General features: G+C 38.9%; 1 protein-coding gene across 13 annotated transcripts in view; it reads left to right on the forward strand.

The window, feature by feature from the left end:
* LOC111866341 (gamma-aminobutyric acid receptor subunit beta) overlaps nucleotides 1-22,240 on the forward strand; it is a 157,496-nt gene that overhangs the window by 124,142 nt on the left and 11,114 nt on the right. For 4 of the 13 annotated variants that reach the window (XM_023855191.2, XM_023855190.2, XM_023855194.2 and 1 more), the window contains 3 exons: nucleotides 2,437-2,574; nucleotides 10,210-10,494; nucleotides 18,799-19,031. In XM_023855191.2, coding sequence (XP_023710959.1) covers nucleotides 2,437-2,574; nucleotides 10,210-10,494; nucleotides 18,799-19,031 — 656 coding nt within the window. Of the gene's footprint in view, nucleotides 1-1,185; nucleotides 1,324-2,436; nucleotides 2,575-10,209; nucleotides 10,495-18,798; nucleotides 19,032-22,240 lie in introns of all 13 variants that reach the window. The other 9 variants (XM_023855196.2, XM_023855201.2, XM_023855195.2 and 6 more) reach the window with 3 other exon arrangements.

The raw sequence follows: 22,240 nt of genomic DNA on the forward strand, positions 1-22,240 counted from the left end.
TTTATAGCTTGATTATATTGATGTAAACTGGTTATTTGTGCTAAATGTACTTTGCTATAGAGTTTTGTAATGTACATAACGTAGGTGTATCTCCTTGTTGTAAACACTGTATATTTTCCTGCCAATAATGTGTTTTATTATTTTGAATTAATTTCGGTCTCCTTCTCAAAAACAGCACTGAGCGTCGTGCCCGGGGAAGGAAGACATACATTCTATAAAAACAAAAAACAAAAACCAAAGACTCTTTTCCAAACCGCTGCACCAAAATTTGTGGCGCACTTCGCACAGCAATGACTTCTCTATAGAAAATCCGGGAAAACAAGCCGAAACTTGCCATGGATGATTCAGCAACAACAGGCAGTACTAAACCTGCATTGTGCATCTAATTCTTCTCCTTCCGCAGTGGCGCCACTCCACCACGTACTCCAGTGGAACAAGATAGTGACAGTACGGTTGGGTGTCTCGAAAACCATTTCCAAAAAACCAATTCATGTCAAATGGTCGTTCAGCTATTTTGAAGCGGCGCCACTGCGTATTTCCTTGAAAACAAAGTTGCATGTTCTTCTTCTTCTTCTTCTTCTTTCAGATTTTTATTTTACACGACTAAGTTCCTACTTAGAGCTTTATTCTGTAGTTTTCTTCTAATATAAATATGTGAACTCCATCTTCTTGCTTTTTTGCTTTTGTGTGCAGTCAGATTTCGAGGCTCCACGCCAGTCTCTGCTTTACCTCTGCACTTTGAACAATTGGACTATAGGAACAGTGGGCAAATAAATATATGTTTAATGTTGTTGTTTGCAGTATCCATCCACTTTGAGCATGAATTCTTCCCTGGCAGTGTGATGTCCCTGTAACTAATGTTCCAGCATGGCCTTCAATCCTTATCACAATGAGACTTCTAATTGTTTTATTTCTGAAATAATAATCCATATTAGCATTGTTTTTATAATTTATCCCACCCTCTAACTATTAATTGCATTTATTTTTTCTGTAGATATAGAACTAATTAAAATAGCAAATCAGCTTTTGAACTCATATTTTTGTGGTACATAATTATTACTTTTTAAAAATCACTAGTAATTTTAGTTAACCTTTATAATATTAGTTCGTTATTGTTTTATATGTGAAGAACCCTTTATATTAAACTTTCATAGTCCCCTTCTTTTGTTTTCTCTGTACCCGCAGTTGGATACACAATGCGTGATATTCGATACAAATGGCACGACGGGAAAAAGTCAGTAGGTATCTCCAGCGAGGTACAGCTGCCTCAATTCCGTGTCCTCGGGCACAGACAGAGGGCGACCGAAATTAACCTGTCCACAGGTAGAGTTCACAGACAACAATAAATACTCATCAGTACTACTTTTAGCTTCGTTACTACTAATTGTTATCGTCTCACCATGCGGTGTCATTTCGTTAAGCGTGTCTTGTTTTGCGTTAATATACGTTGCTTTTATTTCTGTTTCTCTCTGCACTGCTGAGGAATCCAGAGGCATGCCTCGCGCTGTGAAGATGACGCATCCACCAGATGCGCTGATGGACCGTAAAATTCAAAATTAGCTGTAATATGTAAGGGAGGATGCAAATACTTTCCAAAATGACTAATAGTTTATGCGAATAAGCTTTCTTCACTTTGAAAGTGACTCCGTCCAGTGGTCAACGTTGAAAATGATAGTGGCAGATCCTTAGTAGCAGTAGAATCATTTTCATTGCTGTGAAGTCATTTGTAGTTGGTTCTTAAAGATTAACAATATGAGTTAAAATGTATTTCAGATTTTTCTTCAAAGAGTAAAGGACGCATTTTGTAATTGTTTGAAATGCAGTGACGTAGCATATATTTCAGTATCTACGTACTTGATCAAATGTATTGTTTTATTATGTAATGTGTATTTCTTTTACATGTCGGTGAAGCTAAACTTATCCATGGTAACACACCGAGAGCTTTCAAGGATCTTGGAGAGCCTGGATTCCGAATATTTATCTGTTATTGCTGAAAGGAAGAATTTCCTTTATCTTGCACAAGGATATTAGGTGTCTCAAAGATTCGTAGTTCTTATTCATGACAATGTTGGACAAAGCAGAAAGAAAATTTCTATCCAGGCGGTAAAGTCTGTAACAAGCGAATTACCTTTTCTGTTACTCTGGTTGGGAGATTAACTTATCGGTGGAAGGGTAACACAGAACTCAACCTAGATGAAATCCAAAGATCGCCCATATATGTGAGGTCCTGGTTTCCATTAAAACACTTTCTCTGTGTCCTCAGCAGTGGGGAGTCTGTGTTCTGTGTGCGTGTGTTTCTGTGTATCATTGCACCCTGGCTATTAGGAGGCGTGGCACAACAGCAGACACAACTGCAGCGTCAAGAACAACCATCAACAAGGCTGTCACTCGCTCACACCCGTAAGTTGCACATGGCCTTCCTTGTTTCTCTCCTAGTTGGTTATACTATGAGAGACATCCGTTATAAGTGGAACGAGGGTCCCAACTCGGTCGGCGTATCGAACGAAGTGTCGTTACCCCAGTTCAAGGTGTTGGGCCACCGACAGCGGGCCATGGAAATTAGCCTCACAACAGGTACATCCCAGGAAGTCCTCTTTATATTTGTAGTACGGTCAATAGTGACCGCACGAGTGGAATTTGCCAGCCAGCTAGGCGATCGGCCTGGAAGCTTGTCAACATGGGCTTGATCATCAACCGGGTGACATATTTCACTCAGCAATTACCAATACCGAAGTCTGTAGCCGCTCAAAATCTGTAAGTTTTCACTATTCTCCATCTAATATATTTTTTTGTGTGTGTTTGACGATATAAATATAAGATTTCAGTTATTATCATGTACAGTTCACAATGAATTGAATAAATATTCAAGAATAGACCTTAGAGTAGTGAGAGCATACGAGGTCCGAAAGTTGAATAGCCGGATTAGTTCCTTAAGAATACAGAGTATAGGTCTATTGTCATAAAAGTTTAGTGAGTGTGGCCACCTTTAAAAGTACTCGCCTCTTGGCCTCACATACGCCTCCCAATATCTCTTCCGTGTGTAGAAATATTGCTGGAAATAATTCTTCTACAACCCTTTCACTTCGTCGCCTCAGTTCTCAATGTCTTCGAGTGCCTCAAAGTTGGACCCTCTGCATGCAAGTTTAAAATTTAGGAAACACAAGATAGTCGCGTGGGGCCAAACGATTCGAGTGCAGTGAACGTTTTCAATCAGATATAGATGTCACTTCTCTTGTGGAAGGCGCATTGTCAATATTAATAAGGTCATTATTCTGGTCAAAAATCTGGAGTGCACAGACGAATGTGCGGACATAAATTTTCTAAAATCACAGCAGATTTGGCGTACATAAGGAGATCTAGCCTCATGACATACATAAAGATGTCTAGCCTCATGGCGTACATAAGGAGATCTAGCCTCATGACGTCATAAAGATGTCTAGCCTCATGGCGTACATAAGGAGGTTTAGCCTCATGGCATATACAAAGAAGTCTAGCCTCTTGGCGTGCATAAGGAGGTTAGCCTCATGGCATATACTCGTATAAGGAAGTCTAGCCTCATGGCGTACATAAGGAGGTTTAGTCTCATGGCATATACAAGGAAGTCTAGCCTCTTGGCGTGCATAAGGAGGTCTAGCCTCATGGCATATACTCGTATAAGGAAGTCTAGATTCTTGGCGTACATGAGGTGGTTAGCCTCATGGCGTACATAAGGAAGTCTAGGCTCATGGTGTACATAAGGAGGTCTAGCCTCATGGAGTACATAAGGAGGTCTAGCCTCATGGCGTACATAAGGAGGTCTAGCGTCATGTCCTACATAAGGAGGTTTAGCCTCATGGCATATACAAGGAAGTCTAGCCTCTTGGCGTGCATGAGGAGGTCTAGCCTCATGGCATATACTCGTCTAAGGAAGTCTAGACTCTTGGCGTACATGAGGTGGTTTAGCCTCATGGCATACATAAGGACGTCTAGGCTCATGGTGTACATAAGGAGGTCTAGCCTCATGGAGTACATAAGGAGGTCTAGCCTCATGGCGTACATAAGGAGGTCTAGCGTCATGGCATATATAATGAGGTCTATCCTCATGGCGCACGTAAGGAGGTCTAGCCTCATGGCATATATAAGGAAGTCTATCCTAATGTCATACATAAGGTCTAGCATCGCGGCATACAGAAGGAAGTCTAGCATAATGGCGTACATAAGGAACAGCCTCATGACATACATAATGAGGTCTAGTTTCGCGACATTCATAAATTCTTTTAGACTCAAGACATATGAAAATATTTTTAGGTTCATGACATACACAAAGAAGTCTAGCCTCATGACCTATATAAAGGGCCAATAGACTCATGACACACATACGGAGGTCTAGCATCATAATATATTAAACAGAAAATATAGGGCCGAAGTAGCCCTAAAATTTCCGGCTGGAGGTTCAACCTCACGGCATGTATAAGGCGGTCTGTCCTCCTGGCATACATAAGGAGGTCTATCCTCATGGCATACATAAGGAAGTGTAGCCTCATGGCATACATAGTATGGTCTAGTTTCATGACATTTAAAATGAATTCTAGGCATATGCAAGAAGCATGAAGTACTAGCAAAAAACACAGAAGTTCCTACCTCAAGGTCAAACCTCACGCAGTATACAAATATATTAAATAGCAAACACAGATTCACACTTTCAAGTTCTGGCCCCGAGGATCAACCACATGACTTGCTTTCGTTCGCCTCATCTCACACCTTCCGTTCTAAGATTGGGAGGCCATGCAGTTGACTCAAATTGACTGCCACAGGAAGGCCATATCTGCAGTCCAACAAGAGTATGTGTAGGCCTAATAATTACTATTTAAAACGGGAATAAAAGCATTCTGATATATATCTATTACGTTAATAAATATGCGGGTACTTGTAAAACATCTCACGCTCTTTGGGGGCAGCTTGTGTAACACATTTTCTGCAAGTTTTGTATCAGACGTAGTTATACACATGTCAATTTTCTGCTATTACAGTCTGTTGTGTTGCAATTTTACTTCAAATGTATTGCCATAGCAGACTAATGAAGCGTCTTCAGGGCATGTTTTTGTGTGACATACTCGCTTTCTGTTTCATATATTCACACTGCTAAACTTTGCATGGCAAGCGGCGCCGAAATCATCTGTATATCCTGATTCTAATCACCTTGCTAATTGTTAACGTGTATGCCCTGTTGAATGTGTGTTGTGTCTTTGAACTTATGAATACAAGACTGTACTGAAGGGCACACTGCTTAGCTTCCATTGGTGGGATTGTTACTCCCATCGTCTCATATGTTTATGTCTCTGTGTTTGCATGTTTCATTACAAATAACGCGATCTCTCTACCCATTCTCTCCCATCCCTGTGACGTCAGCACTCAAGGTAGTGTATGAGCTTCACATCAGCAACACAGTAATATATCACAAAAGGTCAAAGGACAAAAAGAATATTTCTGGCTGTGTTTAGATTCAGAATTCTTCATCTGAGTAATGGCAGATTGGATTCTAAATATGTATGATACTAGGAGTAATCCCGACCCCACTCATCTTTAACCCTAAGTAGTTTCTTCACCTTTATTATACATATCATGAGAAAGCTCCCTCACTGAGATGTGTGCATGGAATTCTGGGTATTTACGTCAGAATGATGTTTACAAACGTTCTGTGACTTTATCGTAAGCGCATGACTGTTTTACCTCTTTCCTACAAACACACCTACATCCTGGGGTCAAGAAATAAACCAAAGTATATTTCTGAAGACTATCGGACATATAAGGGAGCACGCGGTAGCGTAGTTGGTTGAGGCACTATGCTACAAGCCGGGAGGTTGCGCGTTCGAATCCTGATGAGGTCATTGGATTTCTCAATTGATCTACTCCTTCCAGACGCACTACGGCCCTGGGGCCGACTCAGCTTTTAACAGAAAGGAGTTCTAGGAACTTTCCTGGGGGATAAAAGCGTGGCCGGCACATAAGGCTGACAACCTTACCGCCATCTAAGAGCCGCCTGTCTAGAGAAAATGTGGGAGCCTCGACCTCTCACACCCCTATGGGCCTTCATGGCCTGTTTCAGGGACAGCTTTTTATCTGACATAAGCATTTCAGGGCAACACTGTTCACATACAAATCTAAATGTGGAACATTACAATGTTCGTCTGTTTAGCGTAAATGTAATATTAAATGATTTCCTGAAAAATAAGAAAAAGCGACCGCCGCTTGTTGGCGAAACTGGTGCCAACTTTAGCGGATAGAGGATGTGGCGCGGACAGAGCAACGGACCCCCACGGCCGTTAATCTCAGTTTGCTGGACCTGAGTCGCGTTTTTCCTTGGAAAAGCCCCTCAGTTATCCTCACGAGGCTGAGTGGACCCCGTTCCAGACCCACTACTTCTCAGAAAATCTGGTAGTGTCGGGAATCGAACCTGGGACCTCTGGATCTGTAGCCAGGAACTCTGACTACTAGACCACAGAGGCGACCGTTTAACAAATAAATAAGTAAATAACGTACCAGTGGCGGTCACAGTTTCTTGCGGCAAAAATTCATATAAACGTCTGCAGTGTGCCGATATGTATAAATAGTTGCATAAAAGCAAATTTTATTAATTGTTTTAGAATAGACAATGATTTAAATAAGGCATAAGAAATTTTAAACGACATTAAAGCCATAAAAATCGTTTCAGCTAGATATTTTTATTGAAATATTAGCTGAAATATTAACAAATAGAACACAAAAAACGTACGATGAACAAAAGGACTACGGATGAATACGTTACAAAACCACCAGTCATAAGAATTGCGTTTTATCTTGTAGATCCCTGCGAGTGATTGATAATGTGAAAATATTTTGCTCCCTATATGCCTGGTATAATCATGCATGTTTTGCGTTTCATTCTCAATACCTATAGATGCATGAAATTACATTCAGTGCCTGTATACACCAAGGTCAACTTCCAATACAATGGGCACATTCAATAATATTAATCGCTCTCAGATTCCTTGAAACCTGTTCACAAGGAGTTAACTTGTTTATGATTCATTTAACGAAGCTAACAATACCTCACATTATATACAGTAAAATCTTATGAAGACTCTCTAAACGGTGATTACAGAATGTGTGGAAAGAGGCAGTCAAGGTGTAGTTTGAGATACCATCGCGGAATTTGTTTGGAGGGACTGGGGAAAACCACGAAATACCTCAAGCAGAATGGCTTGTTTCCCGGCCGAGTTCTGAACCTGAAATTTTCCGAACATAAAGTGGGAATGCTACCTAATCGACTGAGATGTTCAGTCAGATCACATAGAATATGTTACTTTTTGGAAATGTGTCCCTTTAAGAGGCATAGATGAATACCAAGGCATTTTGACGAAGCTCAGATATTTTGTGAGTGTAAAGTAATTGTGTTGCCTTTGTGTAATGTTGAAGACATGATCGACCTTCAACTTCTCACGCCAATATCCATCTTGAAATCACGTCAACGAGGTTAGTTTTCCGTTCTCACCGTTTACTGAAAATGGGTTACAGTCGCTTCCAAAACATGTCATTCGTCTATTACTGAAGAAGTCAGAACCACGTACTACCCAAGTATACAATAAAGGCTGGTTACCTCTGAATGTCCGAATGGCCGTCAGCGAAGCTGTGTTCGCATTCAAGGGCCACTAAAACACAACAGAATCATAGTTACTCGTCATCAGAATGAACCGANGATATTACCATCTTAACATGACTACAGTGACCTGGATAATACTGGCAGCAAAATGGAGGACGTACGCACAGATCCGAGTGTTAAATTTGCATCACACTATAATATTTCTGGGACCATGTCGCTTTGTATTATTCCTTTTATCCAAGCGAAATATTACTCCTTGACACAGGAAGTTTTTATTGGTCACCAGCAAAAATGAGAGAATTATGTGAACATTGTAATATGATGTTTCACTATCATTAGTCAGAAATTATCATCTCAGCTTCCATTTGAAACGTTTAGAATTCTTTAATGATAAGGTTTCAATCGCTTATGACATTTAATCTAATAAAATTAGTGATGATCCAGTTTCATTACATTATATGTTAAATTCAATTTTACGTTCTATTTCACGTATACGTTTAAAATTGAATCGCATAAAGCATATTTTGAACTGTGTAATACATATTTGTTTGACATTTAATGATACTGTATACTGTTCCTTCATTATGATCACTGTGAACACCAAGACAAGTGAATATCTCTGATCGGCAGGTTTACATTTCGATTTACTCTCTCCTGTATAATATTCATTCCTCACTAGAGCCATGATAGGATTATTTGTCTCTGATTAGTTTGAAACGCGTTCGTATTTAGACAGGCGCACCATCAGTGTGTAGGACTACGTACGTTACAAAGAATACGATTCGCGATGCCCGTTTAACCTGATGAATGTTGAAACTCCATTATATTACATTTATTTGCCGGAAGAAAGTAGAGTAAATCGTGTTAACCAATTTGTTGACAAACGTTACCCGAAATTTAATAGAAATTTCGTCTGTGTATTTATGATAATTAAGGCATGCACTGTCTTCGCTCGCTCGGAAGCCGGGATCGTGGGTTCGAATCCCACTCAGGGCATGGAGGTTTGTATGCGTTTTTCTGTGTTTGTTTACAGGTAGAGGCCTTGAGACGAGCTGATCACTCGCCCAAGGAGTCCTACCGTATGCGTAAGATCTAGAAAAACCGAAGTGAACGGAGAAGTTCATGGAGGTAGGCCTAGGCCCACTGGGGCTGTAGTGCCAAGGGGGAAAAAATTATGACAATAGTGTTTATACTTGTAAAATAATTAGAAAATATTTAATAAATATGATGGATGTTATAATATATAAAATTCTTTATTGTTGTTAATTTTTAAAATAACAAACATCACTTAAATTTTCTGTTAATTTAAATCTGCCACTAGATTTTGTGACGCCTAACGCCCCCGCTGAAACCTTGAGAGAAATGACAGTATAATAATTTAAATATTTTAAACGTGCTCATAAATGCCTATTTCAAGTTATGTACTTCAACAATTAAATTATAAATTATAATTCTACGTTAATGGAATACATTCATCTTGCCTAACAGTTCTAATTTTCAAACATTCGGATCTAACCTCAAACACGCAAAAAACGAAAAGGACTATGCAGAAAAGATGAAAGAAAAAGAGAAGAAACAGGAAAGGAAAGGCTTCTGAATGAATTTTGCTTAGAGAGCTGACTGGCATAATATTTTATAAAGCATTAAAATTTACTTTCCTCGACCAAGAAAGAACAAATATCTCAAGGGCGGTCACTTTATACATATTAATGAAATTTAAACTCCTATATTTTAAAGGTCATGAAAATGCTTATAAATAATAATTTAATCTCGATTCCGAAATTAATAAATTCCCGTATAAAAATTATTGTTACGTTTGTTTCTAAATATTTAAAAAGTTAACAATTTTTTTAAATCACACGAGTTTAAAGAAAGAAAATCCGTCAAAGACGACATATCAATTTCCTGACCTTCACTAATAAACTTCATTTCATTATAAATATTGAAAACAATCAAATGACACTTAGTTCCTCTGCAGTGTTTTCAATTTTCGTGAAGTGAAACTATTAAATATCTATAAAAATGCATTTTAATATTTTATAAGGATTTTTCTGTCTGATTAATTTTCTTTAAAAATAAATTCGAAATATTATTTCATGTTTCGTTAAATGCCTTTCACCCCAGAAGAGAAATGCTGGCCCGACTTCAGCTCGCTCAGTTCAAGCAAGTCTATTTGTTTAAGCTTTATTTCTTCTCGTAGCTTTGCACGAATTATGGCGTTATTAAGGTTTCGTCATGGCGATTCAACATAAGCGTACTTAAGAGACGCATCGGAGAAATTTTGCGTTGTGTCAAGCAGAACACAAATTTAAATTGAGATTAAAGGCACCGTGAAAATTTCTGCTCTGCACGAGGTTAATACTTTCTATTAATTCAACTTAAGAGCATTCACATTTCGATATATCTATGACTACCTACATCATATTTACCGCAAAATCGATCCGTTTGTGCTTCTAAAACGATTTATCGTTAATAATGCGGTAAATATCGATGTTAAATCGATCTGAAATCGATATGAAACAGTGATGTCAGAATTCATGACGATATGAGCAAGATGTTTCCATTTAATGAAGTTACTGTGTTATGACCAGGAAACTACTCTCGTCTGGCTTGCGAGATTCAGTTCGTTCGTTCCATGGGCTACTACCTCATCCAGATCTACATTCCATCTGGTCTGATCGTCATCATCTCCTGGGTCAGCTTCTGGCTGAACCGCAACGCGACACCCGCCAGGGTGGCCCTCGGCGTCACCACCGTGCTCACGATGACCACCCTCATGTCGTCCACGAACGCGGCGCTACCCAAGATTTCCTACGTCAAATCAATCGATGTTTACTTGGGAACTTGTTTCGTCATGGTCTTCGCATCTTTGCTTGGCAAGTATTATACTCTCTTACGGGAATCTTAAAAACACTAGTATGTAAATTGCTTGATTTTGGGACTCAATTAATAAAAGTTTTACTTAAATCTCACTTGCAACGAAGCGTCACAGTTCAGTAAAGAGCCAGTTTAAAATCCACATTATGATGCTCTCTTTTCACTTCTGCATGATTCACTCAGATGTAAAACAGACGAGAAAACTTACAAATATTTACGGCTACTCGAATATAATCAGTCGTAGATAGCCGACAAGAGGTGGTGCTCCCGTTTAAGTTTGGGGCAATGAACTAATAACTCCTGCCGTAAAACCAGTATACAAAAAATATTACACAAGGTTTGTACTGTGGATGAACTGTTCGAAATATGGTGAAGCCAACAGAAAGGTGAGAATTCCATACAAGAAAATCTTGAGGAAGGGAGAACTTGAGATTCCAAAGAATAGACGGGAAACTAGAAATGACAACCTGTCATACACGGACTATCAGGATGTGGACAGGAATTGAGCGGAGAGCTGCTAAAACATGGCAATTAAACTCGAGATCCCACCAAAGCATCTGCTAGCCATCTGAGTGACTGTTATTTCTCAAGAAGATCTCTGCTCTACGGGAGTAGCTTCTATTTTATCCATTATGCCTTTGTCATATTGGAATTACATATATCATCGCAGATAATTAAAATATGAGGCTCTTTCCATATTATTATCTATACTTAGGGTACAGTTTTCCATACATCATTCAGTAACTTATTTTCGGACATCTTGAAATTAATTTTCTTTATTCTTTGCGTCCTGTTGTGAATATCTAGTCAAGAGTTTCTGTAACTGCATGCATTCAGAAAGTCTATCTTCATTTCATTATTTACTTTACGCGTCCTTGTTCTTAACGTGCCTGGAANATTACAGTGCTCTCTCTCTCTCTGATTCTTTAAAATCTGATCTAATTTTGCTCTGAAGCCAATAGCAATTCTCCCCTTTTTACAAATATTCATATAGATCTTTTCATCTTGAATCAGATATTGTGTGAAACGCTTGTTTGCTAGGACGTTCCATACAAACTTTTGTTGAGTCATTTAAAAATCTTTTGAGAATGTATAACGGCTGATAAGTCTCTAAATTAGTTCCCATCTCCTGTACGACAGTCACGTCAATATAAATACTGTACATGTAGAGAACCTGCAATTTCTGATTCCGTTTCTTGTTATCTAATAATAAAACTGCAGAAAACTTTCTCAGCCTCGCATTCGAAATTATGAAGTATTTGTACCATGTAATTTACATCCAGAATTTAATATTCTATTTCCTAGGTAACTGCAGTATTCTGACCTATTACCTTTCTTGAAGAATACACTGCATGTCTAGTAAAGTATTTGGCTATTGGCACATCGCCTTTCGTAAAAATAGGAACGAAAACAAAATCCCTTCACATTTAATCAATTCCATATGACGTACAGTCTTTTTCTTTGTAAATTATTCAAGTGCTGATCGCGGTACATAGAGCAGGATAACTTCCAATTAAACTTCTTCAGTTCCTGCCTTTGCGGAAGATTCCAAATTGTCGAAAACCCCCGCAATGAGCAGTCCAATATTTTTTTCTTTAATGATGTTAACTCGTGTCGTACATCTCCGTTCTCTTCACTAATCCACAACTCGTAAAACAAAGTCGTTTTCCATAAAAAGCTCGTGCTGCAAGCCATTAGTCTGTGCTATTCTCATTCTCAATAATTTGACAGTTCGCTATGGATTTAGCTACCCTCATTCAATTACCTCTCTTCTGCCGCTTCATTTATTTAATTTCGTCAACAGATACCATCTTGAGGAATTAAATAAATGAATGACATGAAAGGAAATTTACAAAGTTCTGTTGGGCTGTAAATTTATTCTGCTACTGAACTCCATTTGCGCCTGTTCTTAAAGCTGGGCTATGTCTGGGGCCCCCGACTTATGCTGCTCTTAAATATGGTGAAGCTATTAAGTTCATTGTGAACTTCTAAAGTGAAAACATAAAGTAGTACTGTGTTTGTATTAATTAAGTGTCTTATCATAAACATGCATGACAGTGGGCGTAAATTTCGATGCATTTTGAACTTTGGCACTAGATGGATGCGAACAGTAAGTTTCGTTTACGGGCAAAGCCCTCTGACATGCTTTGGATCAGTGGCCGCATCTGGATTTGGTAGCGTGCCGGAAACCACACCCCCACATGCAGACCCTAATCTAGTCACTATGCTGACTGAGGCATTGTAGCTCAAAATGCCGAGCTATCTCAACACAACCAACCACAGTCCACAAGAGAACATATATGCCCTGTACATGCCCACTACCTTCTTCAATGACTGCGACACTTTTTGAAAGGCTGGCTCGGTGACTAGTTGGTTCTGCGTGCTTTCTTATCGACATGAAGAAGGCGACATTAAGAAAGGAGACAAATATCCGATTCCCATAATGTCCCAGCTCCAAAAAACGTTGAACTCCGGATAGGACGCACCTAACTTTCCAAAGTTATGTTAGTTTTCTAACAGCCTGTGATAATGTTGGTGTTCTAATTAAAACTGACGGTGTTAGTATTCTGGCGCCCATTCCTGGTGTTATTATTCTAACTTCCAATGATGGTGTTGGCCTTGTGACGCCCAATGATATTAGTGTTCTAACGTTCAATGATGGTGTTGGCCTTGTAACGTCTAATGAAAATGTTAGTTTTCTAATACTCAATGACATTGTTCTGATTAATGTCCAGTGAAGGTATTAATGTCTCAAAGCATAAATGATTGTGTTAGTGCTCTAACTATTAATGATAGTGTTAGTGTAAAATGCCAAATGATAATGTTAGTTTTGTAACGCACAATTACAGTGTTAGTGTTCTCACATCCAGCGGTGGCGTTAGTGTTCTGATGGGTAAAGCAGAACATTCACTTTTGGTTTGATATTTCTGTATGTCTTCTCTCTGCAAGTAACGAAGGGCTTCATAACTTTTGCCCTTCCCCGGATATTAAGATTTAGGGCGTCCGGATGAAGAAGGATGAGATGGGTGAAACAAGGAACACACATGGAGAAATAAGAAATACTCACAACATTTAATTTGGAAAACCCGGAAGTAAGAGACAACTTGGGAGCTGGGCGAAGATTTGAAGATTAAAGAAAAGGTACCTTAAAAAAATGGTATTAAGACTTGAACTGAATTCAGTCGGTTTCGAATCCAACCAATGGCGGGCTGTGGCGAAAACGAGAATGAAAATTGCTGTCTTCTTGAATGCGATGCCATAAACTTTTCTAGGTAGGTACTGACTTTAAAGAAAAAATCTCAATTTTCTGGGTTTGAAAGGCTCATGTATTCTGAAGATGGTGGAAAGAGACTTTTCCGAAACGCTGGTACTTAATTAACCAACTACACGTTGGCAGGTCACGAAAGATAGTAATCTTCAGTAGTTCTCGCAGTGAGAACCTCGGATATCATGGTAATGGTAATTCAAGTTGCATCAATGGCGGCTAAATAACTATCAGCTTACTAACATCTAGCAGATAAGAGCATGAGTTTGATTAGCACATCATTTGTGCAAAGGTAAAAAGGGTAAAGCTCTCCTTGTAACAGGTCGTGAAGGCCCATAGGGTTGTGAGACGTCAAGGCTCTCACATTTTCTCTAGACAATCGGCTCACAGATGGCGGTGAGTTTGCCAGCCTTAACGCCGGCAGCCCTTTACCACCAAGAAGATTCCTGATACGCTTCTCTGTTAGAGACCAATTCGATCCCATGATCGTAGGGCGGCTGGAAGGATTAGGTCAATTGAAAAATCCAACGAAATCATCAAGAATTTAACCCACGACCTTTCGGCTTATACCTCTCTTTTCCCAAGAAGATTCTCAGGTTGAATTATCATGCTTCAATAGTTCAATAGTTGTGCGTCTACACAACTTGTTTTGTGGTAAAAACTGTTCTGCGTCCACTGTTGCTTTAATGAATAAGTACGGCAGTGACAGGGCACTTTGTGCGGCATTCATGTCAGTCCATGTGAGGAAGCATTTCTTAACCCCTTTGTTCAGAAGTTTCAAATAAATCCACTTAAATTCTGAATCTCTTTATGCAATATAACTTAAAAAAGTTCCCTTTCCAGGTAATATAATGTGTTATAGTTTTCACAGAAACGTTGGGATGATCAGAGCAAGGCAAATAAACGGGGCAGGGACAGGTAGAGAGCATGAAAGAATGACAAATGAATCCAAAATTTGGGCTCAAAACTTGAAAGTAAGAAATAAGTTGGATTCCTTGGCGGAGATTGGCGATAGGATTAAATGTGCACTAAACAAAGAGGGTGTGAGGGTGAGGCCTGGATTCAAGCGATTGCGATAATGGACCCAAAGATCCCGTAAAAAGTAAGACATATCCTGATTACCTAAACACTTATTAGCTTCTAAAGAAGGTCTCCGCTAGAATTAATTAGTTATTTGGCTCATCAGTCACCGAGGTAGTTACGTAGCTGATTATTTCAGTACACGGTTAAGGGTAAGTCAATAATCATTAAATCGATATTTCTGAAATACAAGAGCTAAATTTCATTCAAGCAGGAGAACTAACACGGTCTCCGCGCCCAGGGTTGGCCTTAAGCCAATTTAGCTGCAGGATAATGCTCTCTGACCCGCAATCTGTCTTCTCTTCAGTCACAAGACTGATCGGTAAGTCGTACGCATCAGAAAACAAATGAACGGCAGTCCACCTCTGAAGTGGTGCGAAGATACGGCTGTTTATCAACCCACGGAATGGGTCACTACTGAGCGACTGTACATTTCCATAAACAGACAACTGCATCTTCGAATTCGTACGAAGATACTGATGACAGAACCAAGATTAATGGACTTTAAAGGAAAGCTAGGGAACGGCCCGTTGAAATCGACCATAAATTAACAATAGAGAGGATCGCCGGTAATCCGAACTGACTTACACTATCATCAAAGAGGAAATCGTCACGTCTAACAATTACAAATTTTATCTAATTGCTTCACTCACTTGCAGTAAAAGTGAATTCTTGCGAAGTATAATACTCTATGCCTGCTCCTCTAGGTTCTGAAAGATGTAACCCGGTTACCGCTTGTTCCGTGCCATAGTGTTGTCAAATAAATCTCGGGTTCCGGACATTTTTATAAACAAAATGTAACGATATAACTTTCGAAAAAAAAATAATTTTAATCAAAAATCCAATTTTTATTTTAAGTCCAGTAATCCGAATGATCCTACGGCTTTAATGGTTTTGGATTATCAAGTGTTCACGGTAACAATACAAAAATCCTATTTGTTACAGGCCATCTGACCCTCTATAAAGCCATTCATTATTAGAATCGATAGAAATAGAAATGAGGACGGACGCATTTAGAAGAAAATTTAGAGGTTCGTTATAACAAAGAGTGATGTGATTCCATGTTTAGGCTGTAACATGTTTTATATAAAAAGACTTATTGGAGTTGCAGCGTCAGCACAGGAAATGTGAGGAGAGCGCACATCTGTAAGTGATTCTACACATTGCTTTAATCAAGCCATATCATGCTCAGGAAGTGATGAAATAATTACATAGAAACTTCATGGACAAATTAAAATTCTCGTATGTGTGCACCCCAATCTCCATTGCACTTCTGTGAAAACCCTTCAGTGTACCTCCCAGCTATACCTAATATAGTCATGCTTATTCCATGACAGGGACACCTACAGGTGGTTAATATCGTCAGGTATATCCATACACCAAAAAAGGGTCGTATTATTTTGTTGCTGAATTCGCTTGATGCTAACAGGAAGCGTATAAGTATAGATGAAGAACGTCGTTTCCTGAGATGTGTCGTCGTGTAGATCCCGTGTGGACCGACGTTTCGGAGGACTCATATTCTGTAGCTACATGCTCAACCAGGTTTTAGCTCGCGGATTTTTCTACCCTGAAGATGGAGGCGATACGTTCCTCAGAATCATCGGTTCATACAGGATCTACACGGCACCACATCGCAGAAGACGACATTCTTCATAGTCACCGCCGTGAAAACGTCAAATCTTACATATAAATACAGGATTCACTCAAATAGAGCCCTTAGAAATCATCGGTGGACTGAATACACCAATTTAGAAATTCAATCTGTTATAAGCTACTTGATTCCAGAGAAAGACATTTATAATTAAAAACAAGAGCCTGATCTGTTATTCATGACCTACTATACAACATACGTTCAGACAACACTCAGAAGTTACGTAGTTGATATAGTAACAATTCCTTATTTTCAGAGCTTTTCATCACTGTTAAAATAATATAATCTTATTATAAGATAAAATTTGTGGCAAGACTCGACCCCTTTCCACAGAATCTTTCAACCGATTCACAAGCTTTAATTCATAAGTCTGCAGTTACCTCCTTACAGGGCTTCCGATTTTCCTTAAATTTGACTAGTCTACTCATCTTGGTATGGATTGGCTTGATCTGGCTCAGGATGTGACCCAGTGAACACGGTAATGAACCTTCGGTTTCCATAAAATGATGGGAAGTTCTTGAGTAGCTACACGACGGGAGGCTTCTCAAGAAAGACTCAGCTCCATGAGTGATGATAGAGCTCTGTTGTGGTAAAAGCAAATGTAATGCACAGAATAGGGCATGTAGCATCGATGGGGGATAGGAAGAATGCATATAAGATATTGGTGAGGAAGTCAGAAGGAAAGACGCCACTAGGAAGACCAAGACATAGGTGGGTGGACGATATTTAAATTAATCTTAGAAAGATAGGATAGGATGTTATGGACTGTATCGATCTGGTTCAGGATACGGACCAGAGGAGGGCTCTTGTGAACACGGTATTGAACCTTCAGGTTCTGCAAAATGCTGGGTAGTTCTTGAGTAACTGCAAAATATGCGGCTCCTCAAGAAGGGCTCAGCTTCATGGATGAGTGAGTGAGTCTACGCATCTTCACAAGAATCGACCCTTAGATTTTTCTTTAGCGCATGACGATGGAGCGGCCAATATTGATGTCTGCTGTATTATTACTGCTCAAAAGACAACGAAAAGCAACTCGGTTCAACTTAAGGATGATATAAAATATTTATATGCTTCATCTTTTCAGTGTTGCCAGGATCATTCTTAATTGAATTAAAATTGTCTTTACTTTCTGACTTTCCCTCCTAAAGCGAAATATTAGCAACATTTCTCCCAAATATGTTTGTAAGAATCAGTGAATACCACTTCTGCAATAATAAAACTAAACTCCATGGCTATAGTCCGCAAGTGAACTATACCGACAAAGCGACCGCGGCTTGTCGGCGAAGTTGGTGCCAACTTTAGCGGATAGAGGGTGTCGCGTATGTGCGCCAGTGACGATTAGGAAATTACTACAATTCAAGTGAGCTTGTGTTAAAATCTGCACTATTATTACCATTATAATTAGCAGCAGGATTACGGATAATATTGAGAGAAGTAATGAATTGCACTCTTATGATAAAAATTTTAGAGCATTAAGACTGACTGTAATAATTATCGTTGGGTATCACTCCTATCTACTTCATACAAAATTTTATCCAGCATTCTTCTCTCAAGGTTAAGTCCATATATAGATGAAATTATTGGGGATCATCAGTGTGAGTTTCGACGTAACAGATCAACTAATGATCAGATTTTTTAAATTTGTCAGGTACTTAAGAAAAAATGGGAGTACGATGAGACAGTACATCAGCTATTCGTAGACTTCAAGAAAGTTAGTTAGGAGGGAAGTATTGTACAATATTCTTATAGAGTTTGGGATACCCATTAAAGTAGTTAGGCTTGTTAAAATGTGTTTAAACGAAACGTATAGTAAAGTACGTATAGGGAAATGTTTGTCTGATAAATTTCCTATCCAGAATGGTCTAAAAAAGCAGATGATTTCGCCACTGCTTTTCAACGTTGCTTTAGAATATGCCATCAGAAAGGTCCAGGAAAACCAGTTGGGACTGAAATAAAATGGTACAAATCAGCTGGTAGTCTATGCTGATGGCGTGAATCTACTATCCGATAACACAGATATCATAAAGAAAATACAGAAATGAAAATTAAAAACTCCTAAGATGACTTAATCCATCATAAAACTGGATGGGCCAAAGTAAATTGTGGGGAATTTATTTTACTGTGAATTCTGAACTGTCGTTTGTGTGGGTCATGGGGAAGCCGTTTCTCACGAGGCCCGTTAAAGTAGTGACAGATCCCTGCCGATTGAAATTAGAGCTTAGTAATGCCAAGAGCTGACATTCCCAGAAGTCAGTCGCCATCTCTTACTTGTGTAACTGTCTAACAACGTGTGTTCCTTCTCCACAGAATACGCCACCGTTGGGTACATGGCGAAAAGGATCCAAATGCGAAAGAATCGTTTCCTTGCCATCCAGAAGATAGCGGAGCAGAAGAAGGCTGGTTTAGATGCGGCTCATGCACCTCCCCCGGGACCCCCAGGGGAAGGTGACCATGCGCCCAAACAAACAGTGAGTGTCGCCAGCCAAAACTGCAGCACCATCCCGCGGGGTCACGACGCCCCGCACGCACAACCGCATGGGGTAACTACACCGCAACACCGCCACCAACATCATAGAGGCATGCTCACAAGGACGAGCAGTGTTGCACGCTACAGACATGTACGGGCACAGCCGAGACGCCAATTAGCAGGAGGATCGTCCGAACTTTCTGCCTAAAAACGGGTTCGGACAGGAAATCTCAGCCATTTTGTGCGTATGACAGCAGTAGTGAGACGGGTAGCAATGCCCTCGGGCTGTTACTGTTGGGAAATACAGTGAGTCGGTTTCAGCATCCCAGTAATCAGAAGTGCGAGATTTATGTAAGGGGTTGGAAAAATTCAATTAAATTAAATGTTTCTTCAGGGTCCACTCCAAAAGTATACGTTTTAAGAAAAGATGTAAAATTGGTAGTATGATCCTTTGCTGCAAAAGACGATTTAATTCAAGCAATAATTAGGTAAGCCCAAGTAACGTATTGTAAAAGGTAAGATTGTCCCTCAGCTTAACTAATTAAGCGCTAAGCCATTAAGGCGAGTGGGGAAGTGGATGTATGGATCCATATTTTCTTGACCTCAGTACTAGCTGGAGGTGAGTGGTCACCTTCACGCCCCGCCGCTTTTCCCCCAGAGAAAGAGCCCCCGGTACCTATTGGATAGGAATTTGGGTGGAGCCCAGAGACGGTCTGGACGACGTGGAGAAGAGAAAATTCTTGATCCTACCGGGACCCGAACTCCGACACCTCGGTCGTCCAGCCCGTAGTCAGTCGTATTGTATTGCATTGTATTGTAGGATATATAAAAGTAAAAATCAAATTTGTCAAAAATAAAGCAAAACATTTAAAGTAGTTTTCTTGCATTAACCTAATGTTCGTAACCATCCTACGGTAACAGTCACTTGTGACGGAAACTGGTGTGAATAAAGACGTTGATAAACGTGAATTATGATCACGCAGAAGGAAGGAACGAGACAATAATAACTTATTTTTTCGTGACGTTCACTAAGCTTGCAAATACGTAAGCAAAAAGGCTGAGATAAAATCCTATATTTTAGTAATTTGTTATCATCGTCCTGAGGGTAACAACTGTTATCTACTCGTACAACACCAATTATAAAACCACATGTACGTGTACAACACTGCTTGTCAGGAAACTCGAGGGAAATTTCTCGCAGACAGTGGTTCTTCACTGTACTTATAAATCGAATATAATTTAATACTGAATATTTAAACAATATAAAGCTTGTAAAATCACAATATCGAAACCAGAAATATAAATGGAAATATACAAAATTATTTAAAATTTAAGTTGGAATATCTTAAGAATAAAACGCATAAATGTGTCAATGAGATTTGTTTATAACAACACTAACCAAAGCTCTACCTTGTGATAACAGCTCTTTTATTCCAAGTAAACAACATGGATAATACTGGACGTATAAAAACCCATTATTGAATTAATAACGAAGAGCGTATCAAGTATATTTTTATTTTACGCCACGCCTTATGAAACACATTTACTCCACCCAAAGAAATAAGATATTATAGATTATTGAGAAAGAACAATGAAATAAAATGATTGAGCTGAATAAATCAATATCAAGAGCAGAAGAATAATGATTAGTCGAAGTAGATTACATACCGAATATAAAGGCCATGGTGCCAATTTCAGGGCGGATGTTGACATCGGTTTTTCTATTAAGTCTTTTCATTTCATTTATTGTTTCAAAATCTAAAATCCTAGTTCACCAATGTAAGTTTTTATGAATGACAACAGTGAAACGCACTGTTCTTATTAGCAACGGAAACTGTTTTTCCTTTACTCTTAACCAAAAATTACGACAAACTTAACATCATGTAATCATTTTTCTGTGTGAGTGAAGAAATATTTTGAATATTTTCATTTTCCTCTTAATGAGTCAAAGAAAATTTAATTATTTGCTCAGCATATCCGTAGCATAACCATCTTCCATTATAATATTTTGTTTAAATTTTCAAACACCTCTTATGAATATAACCTAATGACTTAAATTTTAAGAAAAAGAGCGAAATTCAACTGTGGGGCAAATTTTGTTTCGAACTATTTATCACTGATATTAACATATCCCTCCAAATGCTTCATGTTCCTTACGAGTTGTGTTTGCAGTAAGTGCAGTATTATGGGAATATTTGAATATGTTCCGCTGCTGAAATATTACCATTTTCACCCTCGTCTTTTCTAATTATATTCGTTAGGCGTATAGATTGAGAGAATGTCAGCTAAATATTACAAATTTATTACCCAACCTTTATTAACCAGCCTTCATCATAGATAACCTCCTTTTAACCGGGCTCTTTTCTCGACCAGGAAATTGTATAACTTGTTTTAGATTCATGCATTCCGGTTAGCACTTCATGATTAACTCGATTCCTCGAAGAAAAAATATTTAAAAATCTGTTTATTCGGTGACAATCCTGTAATCAAATTAATATTTTTTTCTTCCTTCAGGATTCCCGTAATTTTATAGAGAACACCCTTTGAAGCCAAAGCTTCTGGAACAGGAAATACATTGCTTGTCTCCAACAACCTTTTAAAAATGTCACCATGTCTTCCTGCTATACTTGCAACACAGTTTGATGATTATTTTCTATTGTCTAGTGTAACTTAACATTATCCATCTATACATTATCCCAATGCTGCGAATGTGGCTAAATCATTTGTGTTTGGAGGTAAATTTAAACAACAGAGTAAACCGTCATTTTTCCGCTCATATTTTACAAATGGAAGAGGAGTTCGACAAGGATGCTGTTTATCACCAATTCTGTTCAACTTGTACAGCGAATGCCTTACCAAGGAAGCTCTGGATGGGCTCGGAGACTTCAAATTAGGTCAAATTATTCAAACTGTGAAATATGCAGATGACCTTGTGTTACTGGCTAAGGAAGAAACTGTGCTACAGGGCATGATTGATAGACAAATTGAAATTGGAAGGTGCTTTGGCATGGAAATGAATGTGGAGAAAACAAAAGTAATGAAAATTTCGAGACAACCAACCCCAGTCACAATAAAGGTAGACCAAAAATAACTGGAGAATTTGAAATGTTTTAAATATTTGGGTAGCTTGTTAACAGATGATGCAAGGTGTACTAGTGAAGTTAAATCCAGGATTGCCATGGCAAAAGCTGCATTTAGCAAGAAGAAGAATCTTTTTACAGCAAACAGGACTTAAATTTGAGGAAGAAACTAGTGAAATGCTATGTTTGGAGCATAGCTCTG

This window comes from Cryptotermes secundus, unplaced genomic scaffold (genome assembly GCF_002891405.2).
Source record: "Cryptotermes secundus unplaced genomic scaffold, Csec_1.0 scaffold40, whole genome shotgun sequence".
NCBI lineage: Eukaryota > Metazoa > Arthropoda > Insecta > Blattodea > Kalotermitidae > Cryptotermes > Cryptotermes secundus.